The sequence below is a fragment of the Anas acuta genome, chromosome 1, assembly GCF_963932015.1.
Source record: "Anas acuta chromosome 1, bAnaAcu1.1, whole genome shotgun sequence".
Classification (NCBI taxonomy): Eukaryota; Metazoa; Chordata; class Aves; order Anseriformes; family Anatidae; genus Anas; species Anas acuta.
Window position 1 is genome coordinate 117,590,809 of NC_088979.1, and position 24,673 is coordinate 117,615,481.

At 41.5% G+C, this 24,673-nt stretch overlaps 1 protein-coding gene and 2 long non-coding RNA genes across 3 annotated transcripts in view; 1 reads left to right on the plus strand and 2 right to left on the minus strand.

The window, feature by feature from the left end:
* Window positions 1–3,016: 3,016 nt before the first annotated feature.
* LOC137863545 (uncharacterized) lies at window positions 3,017–9,863 on the minus strand. The gene is made up of 2 exons (XR_011100958.1): window positions 9,726–9,863; window positions 3,017–4,764 (listed from the first exon to the last, which is right to left on the minus strand). It is a non-coding gene; the product is annotated as an uncharacterized lncRNA (long non-coding RNA).
* LOC137863555 (uncharacterized) lies at window positions 7,701–9,874 on the plus strand. Its single transcript, XR_011100960.1, has 3 exons — window positions 7,701–8,174; window positions 9,243–9,345; window positions 9,752–9,874. It is a non-coding gene; the product is annotated as an uncharacterized lncRNA (long non-coding RNA).
* Window positions 9,875–12,442: 2,568 nt separating this feature from the next.
* F5 (coagulation factor V) overlaps window positions 12,443–24,673 on the minus strand; it is a 31,497-nt gene continuing 19,266 nt past the window's right edge. Inside the window, exons 14-25 of the mRNA XM_068696504.1 lie at window positions 23,854–24,016; window positions 22,747–22,983; window positions 22,048–22,258; window positions 20,924–21,103; window positions 20,284–20,400; window positions 19,793–19,864; window positions 18,638–18,729; window positions 17,543–17,698; window positions 16,630–16,774; window positions 16,326–16,474; window positions 14,976–15,158; window positions 12,443–14,218 (exon numbers count right to left, since the gene is read on the minus strand). Coding sequence (XP_068552605.1) covers window positions 14,030–14,218; window positions 14,976–15,158; window positions 16,326–16,474; window positions 16,630–16,774; window positions 17,543–17,698; window positions 18,638–18,729; window positions 19,793–19,864; window positions 20,284–20,400; window positions 20,924–21,103; window positions 22,048–22,258; window positions 22,747–22,983; window positions 23,854–24,016 — 1,894 coding nt within the window. The 3' untranslated portion in view covers window positions 12,443–14,029. The remainder of the gene's footprint in view (window positions 14,219–14,975; window positions 15,159–16,325; window positions 16,475–16,629; window positions 16,775–17,542; window positions 17,699–18,637; window positions 18,730–19,792; window positions 19,865–20,283; window positions 20,401–20,923; window positions 21,104–22,047; window positions 22,259–22,746; window positions 22,984–23,853; window positions 24,017–24,673) is intronic.

Here is a 24,673-nt window from a genome sequence, read left to right on the forward strand (position 1 = left end):
ACGTTTTCAGTAAATACGCACCCCAATTCAAGAGAATAGGCCTGTCCTCCAAGCACGGAGCATGTGTTTCTTTGGGGTCAAAAACAATGGAACAAAATAATTTAATTGGAGGGAAGAAAACAGTGTCTTCCCATGTCAGGACCACAAGCAGTAAATTAAAGTTTTTTAAAAAAACTTTAGAAAGACAACAAAATTGACTCATCGTCATGATCCCCTCCTCTTTTAGGATTCCTTCCCCTTTTCAAAAAAAAAAAAAAAAGGATGCACAGATTTTGCTAGGATATTCTTCCAATGCCACAGCCATTTTGGAGCCATTCTGGCTTTTGAGAGCAAGAAATCTCTTGGAGGTACCTTGTAATCTTATTTTACAGAGCTAAAGTGAGGGTCAATGCTTGTTGTTATCGCTGTATTGCTACAGTCTGATCAATTGCTCTTGAACTGTAAGAAAAGGTCCCTCACTGAAGGAATGCAACAGCTTTTCTCTGTAGCATGAACCAATGACAAATATTTTCTTCTTCTACTTTACTACAACACAATCTGGAAGTCCAAGAGTCCAAGACATTTTAATACTCTAGTTCCAAGAAGATTCATATCATTATTAATATTATTATTGAAACATCTCCGCTTTTTACCTGTAGTTCATGCCTTATTGTCCACATCATTCCTCCATATATCTCCTTCAGTGCTGTCTTCATCACCTCTAGTTTCACACTTGCTGGGTCTTTTGTTCAACAAGAGTCATAAGCCAAGCATACCCTGAAAACTGTGCAAGGGGGAAAAAAAAGCAGCACAAGCAGCACTGCAGTTTACTGGGACACAGAGAAGCCAATACAAAATCCAAGCTATGGAAACCTGCAGAAGCCTTAGGACACACAGCAGCCACCTCTGCGAAGCATAGGAGCTGTTAGGAGGCAGGTTGCTATCTAAAAACTCTGGGAGAAGCTCTATCCACTGGACACTTCGGCACTCTGCGCTTGACACAGTGCAGGCTGAAGCACACGGCCACTGGAAATGACATTTATGGCTGAAGGAATTGTTTGTGGAATCACTTGCCATGGGTTATCAGATTACCCCTGAGCCTAAGATAGATCACGTTGTACAGCATTGTGCATTTCCATTATGGGCAGAACATTTTTGAAATGTTTTTCAGTCGGCTACTGGAAGAAAAAAAAAAAAAAAAAAAAAAAGGAAAAGTACCTTAAGTCTGCTACAGATGGGGACACTGATGTACAAATTTTCCTGGTAAGTGCCTAAAGAGGGCGGTTATAAAGAACAGCAAACAGTGGATCAAGTAGAGTTAGAAGAAACAAACCCAGTACTTTTTTAAAATATAAAAGCACAAGGATCAGACTGAATTAGTTTGTGCCTCTTGACATATCCAGTTCTCAGTGCGCTTAGCGTAGCGTTTGTCCCACTAGGGGAGGTGTTACAGATGTTCCCAGGAACACTGAGAACGATTCCGTGGCCCATTTTGGAGGGTGCTGTACAAACTTCCAAGGTGATGGAGCCTCTACCCAGAGGAGGTAATTGTAATTAAAGCGTGATGCAAGTACTGGGTGTAACAAACAAGTGCAGAGTAGGGCACAGTAATGATAGGAAAGTGTGGGTGGATGAACTGGGCGGATGCTATACAACTAGCATGAATAAACATAACAAAGTAAAGGAGTGAGAGCAAGAAGAGGAACACTCAATGCTCGTTAAGTGGAACGACTGACTCACTAATACCAAGCAGCAATTGGTCACCCCAGGACACTGTTGCATCTCGTTTCTGTGGTGCTATATAGTCACAAGTAATAAACAGTCTTCCCTAGCACATCTGTGTGCGTGGGCACAGCTTCTACCTTCCTCCTTCAGATATGTCTCCAAAAGGTCTTTTCCTGTCATAGAAGATACCTCCTGCACATCGCTGCTTACCAGGTTGCAATCCCTTTTTCTGACCCTTAGCACTGTTCTAAAAACACCGGTGTTCATGGCCATACCAGGGTGCACCGGAGGGTGCTCAAAAGGCTGGATGTTTGCCTGAAGCCCTAGCCAGATTCCCACTTGTTGCTTTTTTTCTGTAGGGTTCTCCTGGCACTTCATATGTGCATGCCTTACTTTTGCCACACATGCTCAGCGATGTTTAATATGTGAAGTACCTTGAAGCCCAGATTCACCTTTGCACATCTCAGGAGGTTTCTGGGTAGATGAATGTAGACACACGATCCGCATCGACTCGAATCCACGGGCAGTACGCAGCTTTGTGTCTCCATTGTGCTTTGCTGTGCCTTTACAGCTGCACTTTACAGCACAACCTGTACAAACCTGTCCGAGTACTGGGCTCATGCGTCTGGGTCTGGAGAAACTACTGCAGTGCTGCTGTCGGCTGCTCAGCTGTGGTTACACACACTTCCTCCTCACTTCCCACCGACATGCAGACACGACCAGTTTCACAGCTTCTGCCTGTAGTCCAGCCACCACCACCTCTGGAAAGCAAAAGGAAACGCTTAGTGGCACCTAGTGAGAAAAGCATGGGGATTCGTGCACACTTATCCCTTCCTATCGTCTGGAGATGCTGTGCTTTGGACACCCTGCGGCCTCCTGGAAGCTGGAACTACAGAGCAGCAACGCCATTACTACGCCACTTGAGGCTACAAACAGCTAACGCTGGGGCTTTGGATCAAAAGGCCAGCGTAAAGGCACCCACCTGGAGTCCTGTGTGAAATATTGGCAAGATGTGAATACTCTGAACTCAGACACTACGTTTCTCCCTTGGTCCAAAAGAGCGTGTGTTTGTTAATGTTTCATGTAGTGATACGCATCTCTGTTTTTTTTAGTTTGAGAGAACTGCAGGAGTTTTTGCTCTCCCTATGTATTTTACAATTAGTTTCAACGTACACAGGATTGCATCCTGTGGTGTGTAAAAGGTGGTATAAACCTGATCATTTTTACTACATATTTCCAAAAGCCTTGGCAGATTCAACCTATGTTGCGAAACCATTTGTTGTCGACGGAAGGAAGACACAGACGCTCAATATGAGTGATCAGTGAACTTCGATTTATTGGATAGCTCAGTCGTCTTTTATCTAATTCAATATAATTAGCTCATACATATTGCAAAAGCTAAGCTCATGATTGGTTAGTGCATTTCTCTATTCTATCAGCTAGTTTCCCACCAAAATAACACAGTTAGTACTTTCCCAGCATACCAACAGATATCACGTTCTTGTACCTGAAACCTCCCTGAAACCTCCCTAAAACCTCCCAGAACTTACATTCCTTCCCAGGCTGCATTTACGTATTTTCTCAGGCTCATTTGAGCTGTGTTCGATACTTTGTTAACTCGCGGCCTCCTAGCTGCTCAACATCCACATGACCTACTTCACTTACCCATTCCTCCACAATTCCCTCGTTTTTATTTTGGGCTACAAACACCTTCTTTGTGAGTTGTTCTAGTTTCCTAGATAAGCAGCTAAAGACTACCTGCGCAGCAATTATAATCAATACAATTATAAGCAAAAAGCGAAGTCCCTCTTTGATTAAGTTAAAAACCCATCCCCCTACATTTCCAAAGACAGATTTAAGCCAATCATCAAACCAGTTATTCTGTATCGTAATTTTTTGTGTATGATCCATTAACCATTTTAATTGATTGTGAATTGATTGCCCATGATCAGAGAGATTAAAGCAACACATTCCTTCTACATCTTCACACCCATGTCCTTGAGCTAGTAGCAAGAAATCAATTGCAGCTCTATTTTGTAACACAGCATGTCTTATGCTCCCCATATCTTGCGACATTTCAGAAAGAACTTGTGTTGTTACATTTGATTGTTTAACAGCCCAACAAGCAAGCCTATTAATGTTAGTCAAAGCGTGTGCAGTTCCCACACCAGGCACTAAGAATCTTTTTGCTGGACCCCACAATTCTACATTATCATTGCAGTCAGAACCCAAAGTTTTTAATTCTCGTTTAATTCTTCTGCTCCCTGTCGAGTTCTGCCACGAGTGCAAATCTGGAACGAAAAGTGTGAGTCGTCCTAGGTAACACGGTCCCCCAAAAGCATTAGCTGGTATTCCTTGCCATGCACGGTCCCCACAGATTAAAAACATGCCAGGTGGCAAAGCTTTGGCCTGACTTTGAAACCAGATCGAATTGGTGTCACCTATTTCATACGCCCCAAATGGTACACTAATGTTCCCGGTGTTGTTCCATCCACAGTAATGTCCATTGGCCTCAAATCCAGGGGTCCTCGATGTTATGTTGGTCCAGTGCGCTTTATTTTGTTTCCCTTCATGGAGTACAAAGCATGTTTGTGTCCAGTTACTACTGCTATTCCCCACTACCACAGACCCCAGGAGATCCAGTTCTTGAGGGTCCCATGGCAATGAGTTATTAAGAGCTTGCAAGGCAGCAACTACTCCATCCGAGACATTAGCAGAAAAGGATCTAGTGAGTAAAGTAACACTGGCAGAATATGGTGCTAACATTTCACTCAGTTCCTTTGGATCCCCTATTGGGACCCCAAATAAGCACGTTCTAAAAGGATCAGATGCAGAAGCAAGAGACAGACAAAATGAACTCTGTCTGGTTTCATTAGCCCAGGTGACCCACATATTCTGCTGAGGGTCAATCTTCCCTAAGATAGCATTACCATGTCCAGCCATTATTATAACTGATAGCATAATCAAAGTCCCTTGTTCTGTTACTTCAGCCATGATCGTTGTCATCCTCTTCTTTCTTGATGGCTGGCTTTACACACCGACTAGGCACCCAGGTTGGACCTGTAAGGGAAGAGACACATACATAACCTCGTCCCACATAAATCACATCAGCAGGCCCTAACCATTGCCCTGTTTTCATATCTCTGTACAATACTCTCATAGCACATTTATTATCATTTTCAGATTTGGTATAATGTCGTGCTGCAGGTGGTTCGTCATGTTCCCCAAAAACACACAAATGATTTAGAACAAATAGAGTCTTGTCTACCCTTTCTCTAACATCAATAATGTCTTTAAACTTTTCTAAATATTGTTTAACTGTTCCATTAGCCCTTTCCACAATAGCCTGACCAGTTGGTGAATGTGGAATACCAGTAATATGTTTAATGTCCCATAGTTCCATGAATCGCTTGAATGGCCCACTAACATAGGCTGGACCATTATCAGTCTTTATAGTCTGTGGTACTCCCATTACTGCAAAACAACTGGCAAGATGACGTCGTACATCCCGAACTTTTTCCCCAGGCTGCGGTGTAGCCCAGATCATGTGACTATAAGTGTCTATTGTTACATGCAGATATTTCAATCGTCCAAATGCTGGAACATGAGTGACATCCATTTGCCACACTTCATTGGCTTTAAGCCCTCTTGGGTTTGTCCCGACTCCGAGACCCACCCCTGAGTTATAATTGCTACATATTGGACAAGCTTTTACTATCGCTTGTGCATCAGCTCTAGATAGTTTGTAAGCCCGCGCAAGTCCCTTAGCATTCTGGTGAAAAATAGCATGAGCCTCCCTAGCTCTACAGAAGGGAGATAATGGCGCTTCAGTGGCTGGAGCGGCAACTAATTTATCCGCCCGAGCATTGCCTTCTCCCAGTCCCTCCATCCATTGATGACTTCGTATATGTATCACCGCATAGGATTTGCTTCTCTGCGCTATAGCAAGCTGTAAGCTAGTTAATAGTTCTGCAAGGCGTTCATTTTTTACATCTCTTAAAGCAGAGTCCTCTATACGATTAGCTATACCTACTACATACAGAGAATCAGATACTACATTTAAAGGGGCATCTTTCCATTTTATAAATGTCCACACAACCGCATAGAGCTCTAATGTCTGTAATGAATCGTTGTCCTGGCCCTTTAAAATTTGGTGTTGCCAGCCTTGTTCGTCTTTCCATGTTATTGCAGCAGACTTGGAGCGCTTCCCAGCGTCTGTGAAAACAGTTACTGCATCTGCTAACGGAGAATCCGACCGCTTGGGCTGGGTTATCCATGCTTGGTTTTCCATCCATGACAATATAGTTGATTGTAATGTCTTTGCCACTATTGTGGCACCATCCTGTAATAATGCAGCTTGTAGTTTTTCAGAATTCTGTATGTACCATTCCAAGTCACCTGGCTTTATTGGTAGCCAGATTGTACTTGGTGGAACTCCGTCTATTTGTAGTATCCGATTTCTTCCTTTCTTTATTAATTCTGACAGCGTGTCAATTTTTTCTTGAATTGTTCTTCGGGGTTGCAATGGGGGAGCTGTCCACTCCAATACCACAGTTTCCATTTCCTTTTCCCCCGTTTTTATTTTTTGCTGTGTGATAGCACCCATCAAGTATTGTGGACCACACAAAACAGTAAAATCCAGTGGCCTGTCAGGTATGCGTCGATGTCTGACACGCGTTGTGATCAATGATGCAATTTGTTGTAATATTTCCGACTGTTGTTCTGATAATGTCACCTTTGCGGCAGGATCAGTTCCTTTTAATAAAGGTCGAAGGGAATTCAACAGTTCATTTGGAATTCCGACCACTGGCCTAATCCACTGTAAATCTCCCAGCAGTTTTTGAGCATCATTGAGAGTTGTGATGTTCGATTGGATAGTAAGTTTCTGAGGCTGAATAGTAGAATCTGTGATTTTCCACCCTAAGTATTTCCAAGGGCTTGTCTCCTGAATTTTTTCTGGTGCAATTACCAGTCCCATTTGTTTAAGAGCAGCTGCCAGGGCATTTTTCTGCTGTAAGGAAAATATCTCCTCCTGGGCTAGCAAAATATCGTCCATGTAATGGTAAATAATTGTTTTTGGCCATGCGCGGCGAATTGATTGAAGTGCTGCATCAACATAGAGCTGACATAAGGTAGGTGAATTACGCATGCCCTGAGGCAACACAGTCCATTCAAATCTCTGATACGGTCCTTCACGATTTATAGCAGGAAGTGTAAAAGCAAACCTCTGTTTATCATTGTCATGTAATGCAATTGTAAAAAAGCAGTCCTTGAGATCCACAATTAGTAATTTCCACCCTTCTGGTATCATAGCAGGATTAGGTAATCCAGGTTGCAGTGCTCCCATAGCACACATCTGATTATTAACTGCTCGTAAGTCATGTAGCAAACGGTATTTCCCTGATTTTTTGGGAATCACAAAAATCGGAGTATTCCAAGGGCTTGTTGACAGTCTCAAATGCCCTTGTTGATACTGTTCCTGTACTAATTTATGAGCATGTAAAAGACTTTCCCGTTTTAGTGGCCACTGCTCAACCCATACAGGTTCATCAGTTTTCCATTTAAGTGGGATCGGGAAAGTCCAAGCAATGGCCACACCTAAAAATTTTGATGATCTGTCGTGAGAATTGCTCCCATTTGGGCAAGGATATCTCGCCCTACCAGCGCTTGTACTCCTTCAGGTAGTGATAAGATGGAGACACTGCATTGTACCACCTTATCACCTATTGTCCATTGTAGCACTGGTGACCGACGAGCAAGAGTCATACCTCCTACTCCCGAAACTGTGGCATTAGACTCAAATGTAGGCCAATGTGAAGGCCAATCCTTTGTGCTGATTATAGATACATCAGCACCAGTGTCCAACAATGCCTCAATCTGTATTTTCTCATCCTTTAAACACACAGTGACTTTTTGTCGTGGTCTGTGTCGCATACCAAGTGTCAACAAAGCCACTTTTCCCGTGGAGCCAAATGCTCCCAGTCCTTGATGCTTTGCAGATTCCGATGCTAATGATTCAGCAAGATGAGGCAATGGGATCAACTGTGCTATTTTTGTGCCTTTCGGCACATGAATTGGAGGAAACATTGCAGAAACCATAATTTGTATTTCCCCAAAGTAATCCTTGTCAATAAGTCCAGTTAATATTTGTAATCCATTCATGGTGGCAGACGATCTCCCTATTAACAAAGCTCCCACAGGTTCCTTATTAACAATAACTGGTCCAATAAGTCCTGTTTTTATCCTGGTGGGTCTCGAATCCAATAAAGTCACATCGACTGCGGTTGCCAAATCCAGGCCGAGGCTCCCTCTGGTGGCTGGTCGGAGAAAAAGGGATTCGTCGCAGCTGGTGCTGGTGCTGTTGCCGTCGCTGCCGTTGTCGTAAAAGCCACTTTTTGTGTCGTCGCGGGGCGGCTCCTCCCGCTGCTCCGGCCGTTTCCCGACGCATTTCGGCGGCATGCTGAAGTGCTGTGAGTATTTGTTTGACAATTTTGGCACCACACAGATTCTATTTTGCAGTTCCGTCTAATGTGTCCCGCAACACCACATCGAAAACAACGATATTGCGGTGTCGATACTCGTCCACCGGGGGTTTGCAAAGGAGCAAGGGCTGCAAATACTTTTGACTGTTCTTTCACATTATCACCTAATTGTTTTACTGCTTCTACTAACATAGTCTGTGGGCCTACAGGTACCTGAGACATTCTTTCCAATCCTTCCTCTATTGTCCAAGTACTCGGTAACGTAGCTAATATACTACGAGTTGAAGGGTTACAATTTTGGAGTGCACATTGCTTTAGTATAGTGCCTTTAAGATAATCAGGAACTCCCGCTGCTTGTATCGCATTTGCTACCCGATCGATAAACAACCCGAATGGTTCCTCCCTGCCCTGTTTAATTCCCATGTAGGACGGCATTCCCCCTGGCTCTCTAATTTGTTCTAATGCTCTTCTGGCTAGATTCATTGATACCTTAGCTTTGTCTGGTCCCAAGAGTGCCTGCGCCTCTGTTCTAAAATATGGTCCCATGCCCAGTAATTCGTCTGATGTAACACCATACAAGGGATCCCCAGGCGCGCGTATTATCGCTACCTCTTCTTGACAGATACCATGCCAATATGCATTAAACAAAAGTTGTTGATGCTGTGTCAAGATTAGTTTCATTATGCTACGAATATCTCCTGGGAGCAAAATATTTGTCCCCCAAATATAGTCTAACATTTGACGAGTAGGTTCTCCCTTTAATCCAGACTCATTTACTGTAGATCGTAATTGTGTTAATAGTTTCCAATCTAAATTAGTCAACTGAGCCTGTACATTTCCCTGTGCATCTGGAGGTGAATACACCACCGGATAGGCTGTTGTTATTTGTGCTGCTACTTCAAGATTCCCTTCCTTCATTGCTTCATGTGCTATTTTTTTTCCATGTCTCCTCCCTGTCCTGTATATTGATTTTAAATGGACTTGTTGAGAATGAATTTGTACCTGACTCCTCACCCACCCTTTCTTTATTCTCTGATTGTACGGGCGGAGGTACAGGCGGAGCTGTCGGTGGCTGTGACTGTGAAGGTTCTTCTTCCCCTGATATGGGTACCGAAGTCCCTTGTGGAATTATAACTGTTCTATATGATGGTGGAGAGGGGTAAGCTTGTTCCTCAGCTCTTTGCTGAGTAGAGGAAGAAGCAGAAGCCCCCCCTTTCTGACTGGATGATCCTAATCGTTCTGTTGCAGCAGCAGCTATTTTTTGTTCAGCTTGATGTGTTGCTAATGCATTAGTTACCGCCCTCCATGGCTTCATCAATTTTTTTGCTATTTTATCATCACTAATTACTTCATCAAATAATTTGTCCCCAAACTTCCTCCACTCTGCTTGTTCAAACACAGTATCAGGATTTAAAAAACAACCCTTAACTACCCCATAAGCTAATAACTTTGGCAATTCCTTTTTACAACATATATCCTGTGTGCCCCGCTTTTCTAAAAAGCATTTGAGCAAATTATACGCCGCTTGTCTCTCCATACCTTTATATACGTCGGTACCGTTGCAGCCTTTGCAAAGACCTCGGCGACGCTTTCCGGCGGGACCCTCTATAGGCTCATCCCGGGTGCGAGGACTCCCTTTCCGAGCTGCGGGTGCGGGTGTGGTTCCATTCACCTTTCAGGCCTCGGGTGCGGGGATTCAGCAATTTGTAATCCTTTTCACCTCCTGAGCTGCGTTGCAGGACCGGTCCTTGTATTCCGTCCAACCGTGGCTCGCAGGTACAATTCCAGCGCAGGTTCAACTCCAGCGAAGTCCCTGTTCCTGTATTGCAGGTCCCTGTTCGGGCGCCATTTGTTGCGAAACCATTTGTTGTCGACGGAAGGAAGACACAGACGCTCAATATGAGTGATCAGTGAACTTCGATTTATTGGATAGCTCAGTCGTCTTTTATCTAATTCAATATAATTAGCTCATACATATTGCAAAAGCTAAGCTCATGATTGGTTAGTGCATTTCTCTATTCTATCAGCTAGTTTCCCACCAAAATAACACAGTTAGTACTTTCCCAGCATACCAACAGATATCACGTTCTTGTACCTGAAACCTCCCTGAAACCTCCCTAAAACCTCCCAGAACTTACATTCCTTCCCAGGCTGCATTTACGTATTTTCTCAGGCTCATTTGAGCTGTGTTCGATACTTTGTTAACTCGCGGCCTCCTAGCTGCTCAACATCCACATGACCTACTTCACTTACCCATTCCTCCACAAACCTAAGCTGTCTGCTTCATAGGCATGATAAAAATTCTTTGTTTTCCAGTCACCTAACGGCTCGTTGAACACACCTTACCTTCAGCATGGCAGATCCACTACAGATATTTTTTCACATCTTGCTGTAAACCTAGACCAAGAACTTGACCCCTCCATTTGCATATGGAAATACTTTGTGTGCTTGGTCTTGCTGGGATGGAGTCAATTTTCTTCAGAGTAGCCCACGGGGTGCTGGGTTTTCAATTTGTGACTAGAGCAGTATTGACGAGGCACCAATGGTTTAGCTATTGCTGAACAATGTTTGCACAGGGTCAAGGCCTTTCCTTTTTTCCACTTTGCCCCCGAAGCAGGTAGGTTGTGGAGTGAGAGGTAGGAGGCTGGGAGAGGACACGGCCACGACAGCTGATGCACACTAAGCAAAGGGATATTCCGTGCTGTACGACATCGTGCTCAGCAATAAAAGCTGAGGGAAAGGAGGAGGAAGGGAGGCACATTTGCAGTCATGGCATTTGCCTTCCCAAGTAACCGCTATGCATGCTGAGACCCCAACTTCCACAAAGTAGGTGGACATCTGCCTGCCAGCGGGGAAATAGTCAATCAGTTCCTGACTTTGCTTTGCTTGCATGCACAGCTCTGCTTATTACACTGTCTTGGTCTCGACCCACAGCTTGTTCTTATTTTTGTCCTTTCAGTTCTCTCCCATCCTGCCAGGGGCAGTGTGTGAGTGGCTGGGTGGGAGCTCTGCTGCTGGCTAGGGTCAACCTGCCATGCTCCTTGCCCAGTGTGTGACAAAAGGGGTCCAAGACAACGACAGATCTGATCAGTGTGCCAGATGGCATTGATAGCTGTTGGAGCTGTTTAACTGCTAATTAGCAGGGTCCTGGGCCTCACTGTTTGTTAGAGTCTAGTGCTTGTTAGTGACTAGTTTTGACTTTTGCTGTTTGAGCCCTTATCATCTCACTGCGCTGTTCCCAGGAATATTGTGATAACAGGGATGATGGCCATGTGCCCAGGCTGGCAGGTGGCCTGGGCAATGCTGCCACCCTGGACATACAGGAACTCCAGCATGAACTGCAGTCAAAGGGACTGTGACCATTAAACAAGTCCACGCTGAAGCAGATACACGCTGCTGTAACCCATGCCTTGAGGTGCATGCTATAGGAGGCCCCACAATGTGAACCACCTGAACCAACAGAGAATGAGCATCACAAAAAGCCAGGCAAGCGCAGCAGTGACCTGACCCGAGCTAGGTTTGGCATGTAGTAACTCAACACAGCGCACCACCTCTGAGCAGCTACTTTAGCAGATGGAGCTTGCGTCATGGGCATTTTACTGGACATTTTACTGGGACAGACCACAGGCTAAGGGAATAACATCTGTGTAGGTATCAAAGGATGAGAAGGGAAGTGGTGGTTAATGAGGATCTTGATGTATTGTAGTATAGGAATTGAGCATGATCCAAATGTTAAGGAATAAGGAGTAGAGACTGTACTAGGCCTGGCAGGGATGGAGTTAATTTTCTTCAGAGCAGCCCATAGGGTACTGTGTTTTGGATATGTGACTAAAACAATGCTGACAACATGCCAGTGGTTTAGCTGCTGCTGAACAGTGTTTGCACAGTGCCAAGGTCTTGTCTTTTTCCCCAGTGTGATAGGTTGGGGGTGCACAAGAGGTGGAGAGGGGATACAACAAGGACAGCTGACCCCAAACTGACCAATGCCCCATCCATTAGCAAGCAGAAGCAGAGCCTCCAACTTGGAACGCTGATGCAGGTGTATTTAGTCCTGCTCTGCACTTGTCTAACTTTACACACATGTATATAATAAAGCTTATAAATAAGTAATTAGTTTAAGAACATGGCCTTCTTAAATATAGATTTGTTTAGCACTCATCACACAAAATTCTAATTCTACCAAAGTTGGCTAGCATTCATTATTTGTATCCTCAGGCGAAACTTTTCTCTACAGTTTAAATTACTTAAAAAAAAAAAAAAGTGAAGGGGGCTTTTATTGCAGTTTCATCATTGCATCAAACAAAAATAAATTAAGCACCATTAAAAGATCAGTTTCTTAATATTTTCTAAGATGAGACAATTTTCCATACAGTTTCACAATTTGAAGTTAGTTCTAATTAACACTGAAATTTCCCACTGAGCAGGAAATTTTACTTTTGTGATGCAAATTTCCACTAATTATTGCCAAAGAGGAATGACTGTCAAGGCAAATATACAAATTAAAATGTTGATGGTTTTCATGCTGCAGTATTATCTTTATTTTCCAGTGAAAAATAACAGGTTTGTGACACAGTAAAAAAAAAAAAAAGGAAAAATATTTTAGTTGTATACTTCTTGACACTCCTTTTCTATATCTTTATTTTGAATGGTCTGTAAGATACAAGATTTGAAAAACTACTGAAATAACTTGGATAATACCATATGAGGATCAAAGACAAACTACTTCAAAAATTCCACCCTTCCCAAGGAAACCATGTGATAAATCGGAGTTTTGCAATTAATTTACAGGATAGAATCCAATGACACTAGTGAAAGCCTAGCAAAAACTGCTGGAATGAATTCATGGACTGTGTTTGTATTTTTACTAAATGTAGTCATCCTGGGAAAAATATGTGTACACTCTACACACAAGAGTAGCTCCTCTAGTGAAAGCATTGTCAGTGCTAAATAGGATGCAGGTGTTTATTATCCAGTTTGATCTGCTGCTCCACTACCACCAGGTTGTATTCTCAACAGCTAAAGTTCTCAATGCTACCTATTCAGGGAGCTCCTCATAGTCTAAAAGTTTGTATGAGACTGAAAGTAAGGAGTTCTGGATTTTCCCTCTGGTTCTACCATTGCCATTCCATGACCTGGGGTAAATCAATTCCCTTCTCGCTTCTGGGAAAGAAAGATATGGCTGACTCTTCCTCCCCTTGCCAGGACACTGAAGATAAATGATGTGTAACCAATAGTTTTTCCAGTGTGCTTGGTATGTAAGAACCAAACGGATAATGTGAAGCCACGTTCTCAGAGAAGGGATACTGCATATGCCTCGGTACTGGGATGCATTCTACCTTTGTCATACTGCACATAAAAGACACGTGGAGGTGAGACTACCCCTACTATCTCTTCTTACCTAGGCATTGCAGGAATGCAGCACGACAGCTCCGTGTCTGCATTTGTTTTCCATCTCAAGCACTATGTACAGAGAACATCTGCCTGTAGCTGTCTATTCTTCCTCTATGCTGCAGAAGCATTACAAAACGGAGGCAATCAGGGCTCAGGACTAAGGCTAGTCTCTGTTCCCAGGGATTTAGAACTTAAAATTAAGTAAAAAGCAAGATTATACTGCTTAGGATGAAGAAGTGATATATAAAACAGAAGAGACTGCTATTTCTTTAGAGAAAATAATCTGTTTTTTGAAGTGTGTATTCATAGGAACAAACTATCTGCAAAAGAACCCTCTCAATTCTTGCTGGCAAAACATTAGGTCCTTTGATGAAGCACACATCCGAACTACTAAGTATGATTGCTTTAAGGATTTTTTTTTAAAGTTGCCCTGCTTGATGATTGCAGAAGGGTTAAGAGCTCCCAGATTTTTCAGTCCTTTTTGCAGCCAGACCCCCATCAAAATCACACCCAAAGAGTTCTACCCGAAGAGCAATTCCATGATACCATGTCTTTGGAACAATGCGGATAAACCTGGAGAGGATGGGGGGGTTAAAGAAATGCTTGACATGTCCATCGCTGTTTTCATTACCTGAGAAAACCTGCAAATACAAAATAGTAAATTAGTAAAATTAGTAAAAAAGGCAGCACATTAAAAATAAGCTGATTTTTCTTTTTTAAATAGTTCCTAGCTGTTGCGTTAGCCAACCAGGACAGGATGGACTGGTTAACTTCTGCTCTTATTTAAGATCCAGTCTCTTCCTAAAATGCTGGGTCGAAGTTATTTAGGTCAGCAATATCGATATCTGAGCAAATAAACAGCCTCTGTTTCCATCCATATCACAAAAGCTACCACTCTAATTGGGATGGACAACAAAACCAAACTTCTGTTATTTTACCTCCACTAACAGCCCTTGTGGGTCAGGTTGGTGTAAAGTGATACAGGTAACAATATAAAGTACCCTGTCTGCTCTGTGTGTGCCTAGAGCCTTCCAGCTCTGTTACAACGTAACTGCTCGCTAATTTCAATTACAAAATAAAGGCAAAAATAAGAAAGCTGGAAAGAGTCCTTGGAAAATCCCTTGTTCATTCAAATTGAATGCCCTCCTTTACTCATCGCATCAGTTCCTTTTATCACACTGTTGACTCTATGGATTTGGTGTTCTTTCCTTTTATTACTGTAAATTACTGTGAAAAATCAGATGGCTATTATGACATTATCTGTAGTAACCCCAGCTCCCAAACAATTTAGTGTCCTGTGAGAATATCTTTTTGGCTGGCTATTCTGCCTTTGGGCCCTGATGGTACTCAGAATCTAAAACCAAGCAATGACAGAATTGTCTGAGCAGAGCATGATACCTTTGCCACTGAGCTTGAACCATCCGTATAGGATTTCCACTCTGAGCCTTCGTTGCTGTAGAGAATAACATAGGTTTTCACAAAGTTTTCAGATGACATGGACTTGACCCCCTGGGTAGCAACAGCAGTTATCTTCTTAATTGAGAGTAGATCAATTTGCAGCCACTGTTGGTTGTTGTTTGACTACAGTTGATAAAAAGGGTCATCCATTAGCAAACATGTCTATGCCTTTATTTGCTTAATTGAAAACAAATAATGCTTTATTTGCTTAATTGAAAATTCTTGTTTAAAGATAGTTAAGACTATCTTATGCTAAAGTCAGAAACATTCTTGGTGACCCCGGTGACCCATACAACTAACTTATTCACTGCAGATAGTGTATTTGGAGTCTTTTCACATTATTTTCAATGGTTTATGTAGCAAGGTTTTGGTAGGGGGGAGCTGCAGGGGTGGCTTTTGTGAGAAAAGACAAGGAGCCACAAATCAGATAGAGCCAGTTCCAGCTGGACCCACAGCTGAGCCAATGACCAATGCTGGTTATGCCTCTGTGATAACCAAAGGATAAAAGCATACAGGAGCTGTCAGAGAGGAGTACAAAAATGTGAGAGAAAAAACCCTGCAGACACAAGGGGAGGAGGTGCTCTAGGCACCAGAACTGATTCCCCAGAAGCCAACGGAGAAGACCATGGTGCAGCAGACTCTCTCTCTCAAGCATTAAAATGCAGTATATCACAAAAATACCAAACGCTCATACAAAAACAGTAGCTTCCAGCAAAATTCAAAGTGCCTTGTACATAATACTAATACCAAACACTTTAGAAAACAGTTGCTTCCAGCAAGTCTCCAGGTGCTTTGTAAAGAAATGCAGCTCCATTTTGCAGACATAGAAGCTCACACACCATGCTGAAAGTTATTCAGCAGAACAGTGGCAGAATGAACCACAGAATCTGCAGCCCCACATCCATTATGCTGCTCCGCCTATCGACCAGTCCAGGAAGGGTTTCTTTAACCCCCTGGAGCCAAATATTCAATTTATATTCAACTCCTGAAATTAAAAGGGCTATTTCTCTGCGGGGAAGTGCTGCAGGCTCTGGCCCAAAGGACACCATCGATCTCTCCAAAATATGATTTCAGTGCTGTTGCCAAAAGCTTAACAAGGTTTCTAGTGAAAGAGAGTTAAACGGGCTTCTTCTCAAAGGATGGCTAAAGAGCTGTGAAATAAGCTGTGAGTAAAAGCTGCGAAGTCCATTTGGCGCTGGACATGGTGTGCAGGAATCCCATGAGTACACAGGCAGCACAAATTTATTAACAGTAGCGGCCTTGCCCTTGTCCCTCTTTTTCACTTGTTACCTTAGCTCGCCAGGCATTTATCTTTCCTTTCTGATTGAGACGAGCAAGGAAAGGATCCCATGTGTTAAACCAGGATGTCTTAACAGATGAGGCCGTTATCTGGCTGTTCTTGATCGCTCCGTTTTCCATTCCAAGTGGCAAAGAGCAACCTGTTAAGAGAAGTGCCTTGTAGTTCTGTTCATCCAAGTAGCCATAGCTTCAGCAACAATGTTGGAACTGAGAACACCCGCAATTTCAGTTTAATTTAACCTATAAGTACAAAAATTATCCAGAAAGGAAGCACCAACACATGATCTGTTCTTACCATCTACTTCACAGCCAAGGAGCTCCATGCGAAGAGTAGGCCTGTTATAGGCCTGCGTTGGGTAGACTCTGATATACTTAGCAATAATAGGGGGATCGATGATGTTCTCTTTTATAGTATTGGCATCAGAATTACCTTCAAAAATCTATTAAAAAAATTCACATGTAGTTAATATAATGCAAACACAAACTGAAAGCCCCCGCTGTTATGAAAGTAGTCTTTTATGCCACTAGCATCTTTCACTGTGACATCCTATGCTGCAGGGCAACTTGAAATATTTCACACTTCCACCTTAGCACATTTGGAAGCACCTGTAGGCCTCAGTTCACATAAACAACCCATTGCTATGTGCTATATAGAACTGTAGGAACATACTAGTAGAGGCAAAAGGAGAGGTAAGAGAATAGGTTATTGATTTGGGAGTTCAACCACAGAGACCTCAGAGTAAATGGAATGGAGCTGTATTTGGTAGGGTTAGGCATAAAACAAGCCTCTTGCAGGGTATGACCATTCTTATTACATGGGCCTCCTGCAAGCGTTTCAGACAGTTTAAAATTCAACCATTGTGACAGCTGGAAGAAAGAGAAAGGAAGAAGGATCTGGCAGGCCTAATTTTTAGTTCATCTTCCTGCTTGCCTCAAAAAGCCAATGTGGGCTTCAGAAATAAAAATAGGGAGAGATATTTGTAAGAAAGCCAGACTCTACAGTCAAGGTTACAAGGCCAATCTAAACTCCAGCCTCGTAGGTTCCTCAACTTGTAATTTGTCTTCTGGTCTGAATGTGATTATTCGATAATTTGACTCAAGCACTATATTCTTGAAGTCTCTGAAGACCACCAAAATAAAGTTATCACCTCACTGCATCATCTAATGAGGTTACCTAGGTTGTGGCAACCCCCATAGCATGTACAGACCTTTTGTGCTTGAAAGCTGTCTCCTTTGAAGGTCTTCCACTTCCGTTTGTCTTTGCTGTATGCAATAAAGAACTTCTGGATGTACAAGGACTTTAAAAATTGCTTGGCACCCTGCATCTGTATCCCCGTTAACAGAACTTGTCTTTGAAAGTCCACCTAGGAAAAAAGAGTGTTTATAAAGTGAATACTGCATGGTGAAGTAAGCATCATTCTTTGGTATCTACACAATTGTTTTGAGCCCTGCATTTTTGTACCCACAACACTCATACTCTCAGGAGGAATACAAACAGATGGCAGAGTCCAAACAAATGCTTTCACTAATATTTGTGAATTTCTGTGTGTATTTAGTTTCAGAGTCTATTTCACAGTGTTCACCACAGCACTACAAAGACACCTCAGAATATCTGCACCTGTGCTAGGCAGAATTGCTATCTTCATTTTACAGATAGTCAAAAATATGCCACAACACTAGTTTGAGTCTCTCTTCTCCCAACTGCACATTTTCATTTAATTTTTAAGAAATTAGCTATGTTCTGTAGATTTGGGTTTAAACTGGCTATTTGTTGCAAAAGTGATTGGAATAGAAGATGGAAGCAACGCAACTGATTAATGTAGTACTTGAAGCCATAATCACATAAGCATCATTTCCCTGTGATATGTCAAACTGGGCACAGGAGCATCCAGTAAAAACAAAAAATCTCCAAAACTATCTGAAGTAATACTAGAGAGTATTACACTTTAAATGATCCCCCAACAAACCTACATAAAAATAAATATTTAACTGTTAGGTAGACAGTACAAAAAATGGTAGTGGAAATAATGACTTAATTTGCCTACAAAATGGCTACAGCCTAAATTGTAAGGGTAACTGTCCAGGAACTGAGCCTCAATAGCAGTACAGATTAGGTTACTCAGAGGAGATGGGCAATTTATGGTATCACTAAACTTGTTGCATCTTCTCAGTTTTCCCCAGCAGTCTTTTCTGCAAGAACAAGAGCAGCTTGACCTTCTAACAAAAGTTACAACAAAATCATAACACGGGACTGTATGTCCATGCCCAGACTCAGTGATGGCCAACCACGTGTTGTTTTATACCTGGATCCAAGGGAGATCATCTTTCATTGTTGTGCTCCAAGCATTGTATGTTCCAGAATTGTTTAATCGGGCTAGCTTAGGTTCCCAATAGTCTACAGAGAAAATATGAATAAAGCAAAAATTTAAGGAGATGCTAATTTAAGTGCTTCAGTTCTTTTCAGATCTGTTGGGGGGTGGGGGGGAAAGGGGGGAGAATTTGGACATAGCTAGCATTTGCAAGTCAACTATTACTCTACAAAGCTTTATAGTTAGAAGAATGACTTCAAAAAAAATAACAGCATTTTATGTAATATACTCTACTCATCTGGGATCAGGGTCTAGAGTTGGCTAAACAAGTTTTGGCTGCAAGCAGGATCAGACAAAACATGCTCTATATTGCCATATTCATGGCAGAGTTCCCCTATACATAAGGAAGTTTCCATGTTAAGAACTGATGTTGAATATATATGAACCAGCTTTCAAGCCTTCATAACACTGGCAGGGGATGGGACAAGAAGGGGGGAAGAATATGAAAAAATGCAGTTACATCCACAGAAAACTCTTCAAAATATGTAATTTATTTGTTATTTCAAGGGAAATGGTGTGTTTCTGCTTGTGTGAATAACCTGTATATCTTTTTTTTGCCACTATCTATGTAGAATCCAATCAATATTTCTTATCAAATGATACCAATTTTATACCAGGAATAAACTTGGTAAATCAAAGACTGTGATTGCACTAGATGCTACTTTCCCAAATCTTTCATAACAGATACACTTTGCACTTTCAGAGCTCATACCACATGCAAATCTCAGTGTTTGTTTTTTTTTTGAACATTTGGTATTGATTCTCAAGCAGGGAACCCAGAGGACAAAAATACGAAGCTAGATTTGTTCCATGTCATCCAGCAGGCCCATGACAGAGGACTTCCTGACTCTCAGGCTTATAATGCTGACAGAAGACCCAGAACAGTACTGGACTACAACGATGAGGCCTACCTCGTACAGGTCACAATCTCTGCCTACAGAATTGAAGAGCTTTTTAACCTGAAAGTTGATTCATTAATGAACTGATCTTTTACAAAGTATCATGAGATGCAAAAAAAAAAATGAAACTGCAGTACTTTGCTGGGGATGTTCAGTAGCATGCCCAGACTTTTCTTAACTATTAACTCACCTAAATGATCCGAAGCGTTGATTTGTGAATCAAGTATAAGTCCACTTGCCAGACCCATTGGAATCCTGCACTCTAGAGAGAGTACAAGAAGTTTGTTTTAAAAAAGTTGTCTATTCCAATGTACATTTTGGTGGAATGTTCTAAAACAGCACTTAGAACAACTCTTAGTAATACTGTAATATCACCACTCTTTTCCCAGAGAAGACCAAAATAAATCTCTGAAATTTCTTTCAATAGATTAATCTACTGGTCACTGTGAGAAAAAACAAAAACAAACAAACAAACAAACAAAAAAAACAGAAAACAAAACAAAACAAAAAAAACACATAACAAAACTCCACAACAAATGCAAAGCTATTATGCTAAAGGATGAATATTTTTAATTCCTCATTGATTGAAAACATCTCCCAGATTTGTTTTAGTGATCCTGAGAGGGAAGACATCACTTTACAACTTGGCTCCTCCAGACAAAAAATACCTTCGTTCAGTACCTTTCTCTAAAACCAAATAGGATGCCTGCATTCCTGCTTGCTGATATTCCCCCACTTCAGTGTCTAGAAGCCACCAGCCAGGTCTCTGTGGTTTCATTTCAATTGTTTGAAATGAGCCTTGAAAAAAATGGAAGAAAGAAACATATCAGAAGTGTTAGCATTATTGTAAGGTTGATGTTAGTGAGGCTGGGTGTTAAACTAAAGATCATACTGTGGCCTGATCCAGAAAAATTAAATAACCTGCTAAACATAGCAGAGAAAGCAGTAACTGTGTCAACACCGTGTCAACTGTGCTATAGGTCATACTACTACTCATCTTCCATATACATCCCTGACCATCTGAGAGGAAGATATTTGCCCATACTGTCTATGTTTTGTCTGTAAGTTTACTCGTATCTCCAGTTTTAGAAGACAATGTTACCTTTGCTTCCCCCCTCTTAAAATAAGTGCACCTCAAGTGCACCTTTGCACCTTAAGGGAGATGCAAAGTGATGAATTTTTGACCATCATTGACAACAGAACCGTTAGTGCCCTCAGACTCCTTCTCCCTGTGCCCAAAGCGAACTGCTGTTCTCCCTTACATTGGTATAATTATGACAGACTTCAATCATCACCCCTTAGAATTTATTCTGATGCTTACCTGGAAGGAGTGTGTATGTCCCAAGCTGATACTTTGGCTCTCCTTGTTCAACGAAGGTCTGTCCATGGAAATGAACAACATGAATGTCTTTTGGCCCTCCCATATTCAGCAAATGCCATCGGACCAGTTCACCTTCATACATGTTTAAGCCTTGCAAATTGTAGGTAATTCCATTAATGGCTAAAAAAGAACATACTGTTGGTAAGGATACACTCCACAAAATACGTCTTATAAAGTACTAGAATGCAGTTATTAAAATGAGTCAAATATTTAACAAAGTAATGTATTTGGGGAAAAAATATAACTTTTTCCAATCTAAAGTGCTACACAATATAGTCTATGTACCATCAGTTCAGAAAATCCAGAGACCTCATCACAGGATTTGAGCTCAGTTTGCTTGCAACATGTGGCAGGTAGGAGAACAATGATGTATTCTGTCACAACTGACACCCTTGATTAATAACTGATTTTAGAGACCACATCTTCAATGGCAGATTCTACTTTTCAACATGCCTTTTTCAAACATGATCACTTAAGATTTATGGCACAAAAACATCAGATTTTTTAAAGACAGCTCACATACTGGGCAGATTTTCATAGGCTTTCATTAATGACTATTATTTCAAACAGAACAACAGATTACCTTTCAACACATAGCTACTTAACTCTACATAACTAAAATCTCTGTATCCACAGAGAGGTAATATGAAAGGCCGTCCTTGAACTGCTTAAAATTCTTTCAGTAGAACTAGTTGATTTGCCAAATTATTATTGTACTTCTACAATTCAGGCAGGTTTCACTTTTCCAGAATATTAGCTTCTTACTGAAAATAGTTTTGTTTGTTTTAAATGCAGGGGGTAAATGCATGTGAAAGAAACTTTCTGTAGAAACTTTGTCTAACGTGTCCTTTCTACATTTTAGTAACAATTTTCCAGCCAATGGTAATCTTTGCATATAAAACTATGACTATTACAGGTAAAATGGAGGACAACAACAAAAAACATTCACATAATTAATGTGCAGGATTTATGCATGTCCAAAGGCAGAGTGAGCTGAGAAAACTTCCCCAACACCTTTCCTTCTACTCCGATAAACTGCACACTTGACAAAAGGAAATAAGTACCATAGAATTTGTGGCATTGTTGATTTCCTTGGGTCTTCTCAGTACAAGATCTTCTAGAACGTTTGTCAAAGTACCAGCTTTTCTCTTCATCAAAGACCATAAAAAGTAAGAAAAAGTCTCGGGTGGATGTTCTTTTATCGTCTGACATACTCAAGGTTCCTTTTTGACAGATCAGTATTGGTCCAATCAAACCTGAGTGAGTATCTTTCTCCTAGAAGGCAGTAAACCCACATTAAATATAAGAGTGGACTTCCCAAAAGATGTCAAAAAGCATAACGTTCTCTGGAAACGCATTGGGTCCTAAAACTTTGAGGGAAGGGGCCTGAATTTCCACTGCTTTGTATCTTTACTCTCCTCTGCTCAATCAACTAGAGTTTCCTAATTTGAATCTATCAACAGCATATATCCTCTTTTAACTGAATGTAAGAGATTAAATGTCAGACGGGAACATTAGGCCAGATAAAAAGGACAGCTATCTAAAAAGTGTTCTGCATCTTATGAAATTTCCACAGCTGTATAGTAACATCATTTGGAGATGTTCAAAACTTGACTGCACATGGTCCTGGACAACCCACTGTACCTGATTCTGCCAGAGCCAGTGAGGGGGTATCAGACTGGATGATATCAGGAGGTCCCTTACAACCTAAATGATTTTGTGATCAATTGCAATGCTATCAATGGCTATTTCAATTTCCTTACCAGATTTACATCAGAGTAGTAGACCCAGGACCGACAAGCTGCTCCTGACTGCAGGGGTCCTGATCGCCTGTTTGCATACCATACGTATATATAGCTGCTATTTGGCTGAACTTTGTCGTCTTCCTTAAACCAAGTAGTAGACTCATCATCGTAAGTGCTTCCCTCAGAGGACTTTTCATAGAAGAGTCCATGGGCATGGAGAGAATATGGTCTGGATGCCAGATTCTTAAAATGAACCTAGAGAAAAGGAAAAAAAAAAAAAAATCTGTTGAGCAAATTCAGGCCTAAACCACAGCACCTACACAATACATTTCAATAGCCTCAAACCAGGGTCAAGATTTGTATGACTACAGGCCACACTGTTCATGTCAAAGTTGGCAGGGATACTTTCTGAGATCTCCATGCAGAGTCACATACTTCAATGCAGGTGGTTAATTACAAAGTCGGTAACATGAGTCTAACTCCCTGTCTTCTACTGAGCCCAGTTTCCTAGGTCTCTTGCTGCTACCCTTCACTTCTGGGTATGCTTGTTTACAGCAAGCAGGGAGTATCTTTATATGTTTTGCTGTGTGGTTGCACTAAAGAAGGGCACAAGATAACCAAATAGTAACATTAGACCTCTGTATGTGTCACTCGCACTGAAATCAGTGCTTCTCTCTTGTCTCAGAGAAGAAACATGAGGATAGGGAGATTCCATATTTACCTCCCCAAGCTAAAGTAGACTTTCTTCATACTCATGTTTTTAATGTAGCTCAATGTGTTCCTACTGTACACAACTCATGGAAATAAGCAGAAATGTATGAGATCTACTGTATGTACTCCATCCTTGTGTGTTGGAAGACTGGACAGAGAAAGGTGAGGAGTATTTAATGGTTGGAAACTAGAAAAACAGAAGTGAATTTACTGTGGATAGTGGAGAAAAGGGGGATCCTACCCCTTCAATGAAACAACAAATTGTGCTCATTGTGCTCTTCTGTCCCCAATGCAATTTCTAGCTCTGAAAAATACTTCCCTATCATCTTGTAAAATGTGGTATTTTCAGACCCATTTATATCACACTAAGATCACCATGAGACTCCTATCTTGTACACATACTCAGTGACTTACTAGGATTACATCATCCACTTCAGCCCGGATAACTGGTCCCAGGATGCCAAGGTGTTCTTCATATTCGCCTTCATCCTGGAGAGTTGTAAAGGTACTATCTGTATACCTTTGAAAAACCACCTTATATGTGGCACCATCTTTACAGGCTTTGTCATTCATTGTACTGAAAGGAAATTCCCACCAGAAAAAAAAAAAGTCATACAAGTGAATTGGAAATTGCTGAGTACTGAAATCTGAGTACTCACACAACAGAAACATTTCAGCATGTAAAGAATAAGTACACAAATGTCAGAGGATTCTGAAAACCATAACTTACAATACTTAAGCAATTCTACTTCTTGAGTTCATGAGATCCTTCAAAGATTTGGTCATTTGTCAAACTCCAGATAGCCTCTGGAAACCCATCTAAGCTCTGTTTCCCTTTTTTACCAAAGGTATTCATTTTTACCATTAGCCTCAATAAGCTAAATCAGAGCTTAGCTCAGATTTACTGTGCTGCCTACACCTGACTTTCTCATAGATGTACCATCTCCAGAAAATTAACAGAAACACATTTTACATCTAATTATATCTGTATATCTGTATATCTGCAAAAGCAGAGATGGCAAGAACCAATAAGCTTTTAATCACTCAGACCATTTGTTAGGTCTTAAATAGAAGCACCAGGAGGTTATTATTCTGATAAAATATAAACATTGCCTTATTACCAGTACTGCAAAAATAGAAACCTAACCTAAATCACCTCACACAACAGAAGACTGGTTTTCAGCTCTTCAGCACACTGAGACTGCATATGCCATGGGCTCTGTTAACTTCACTG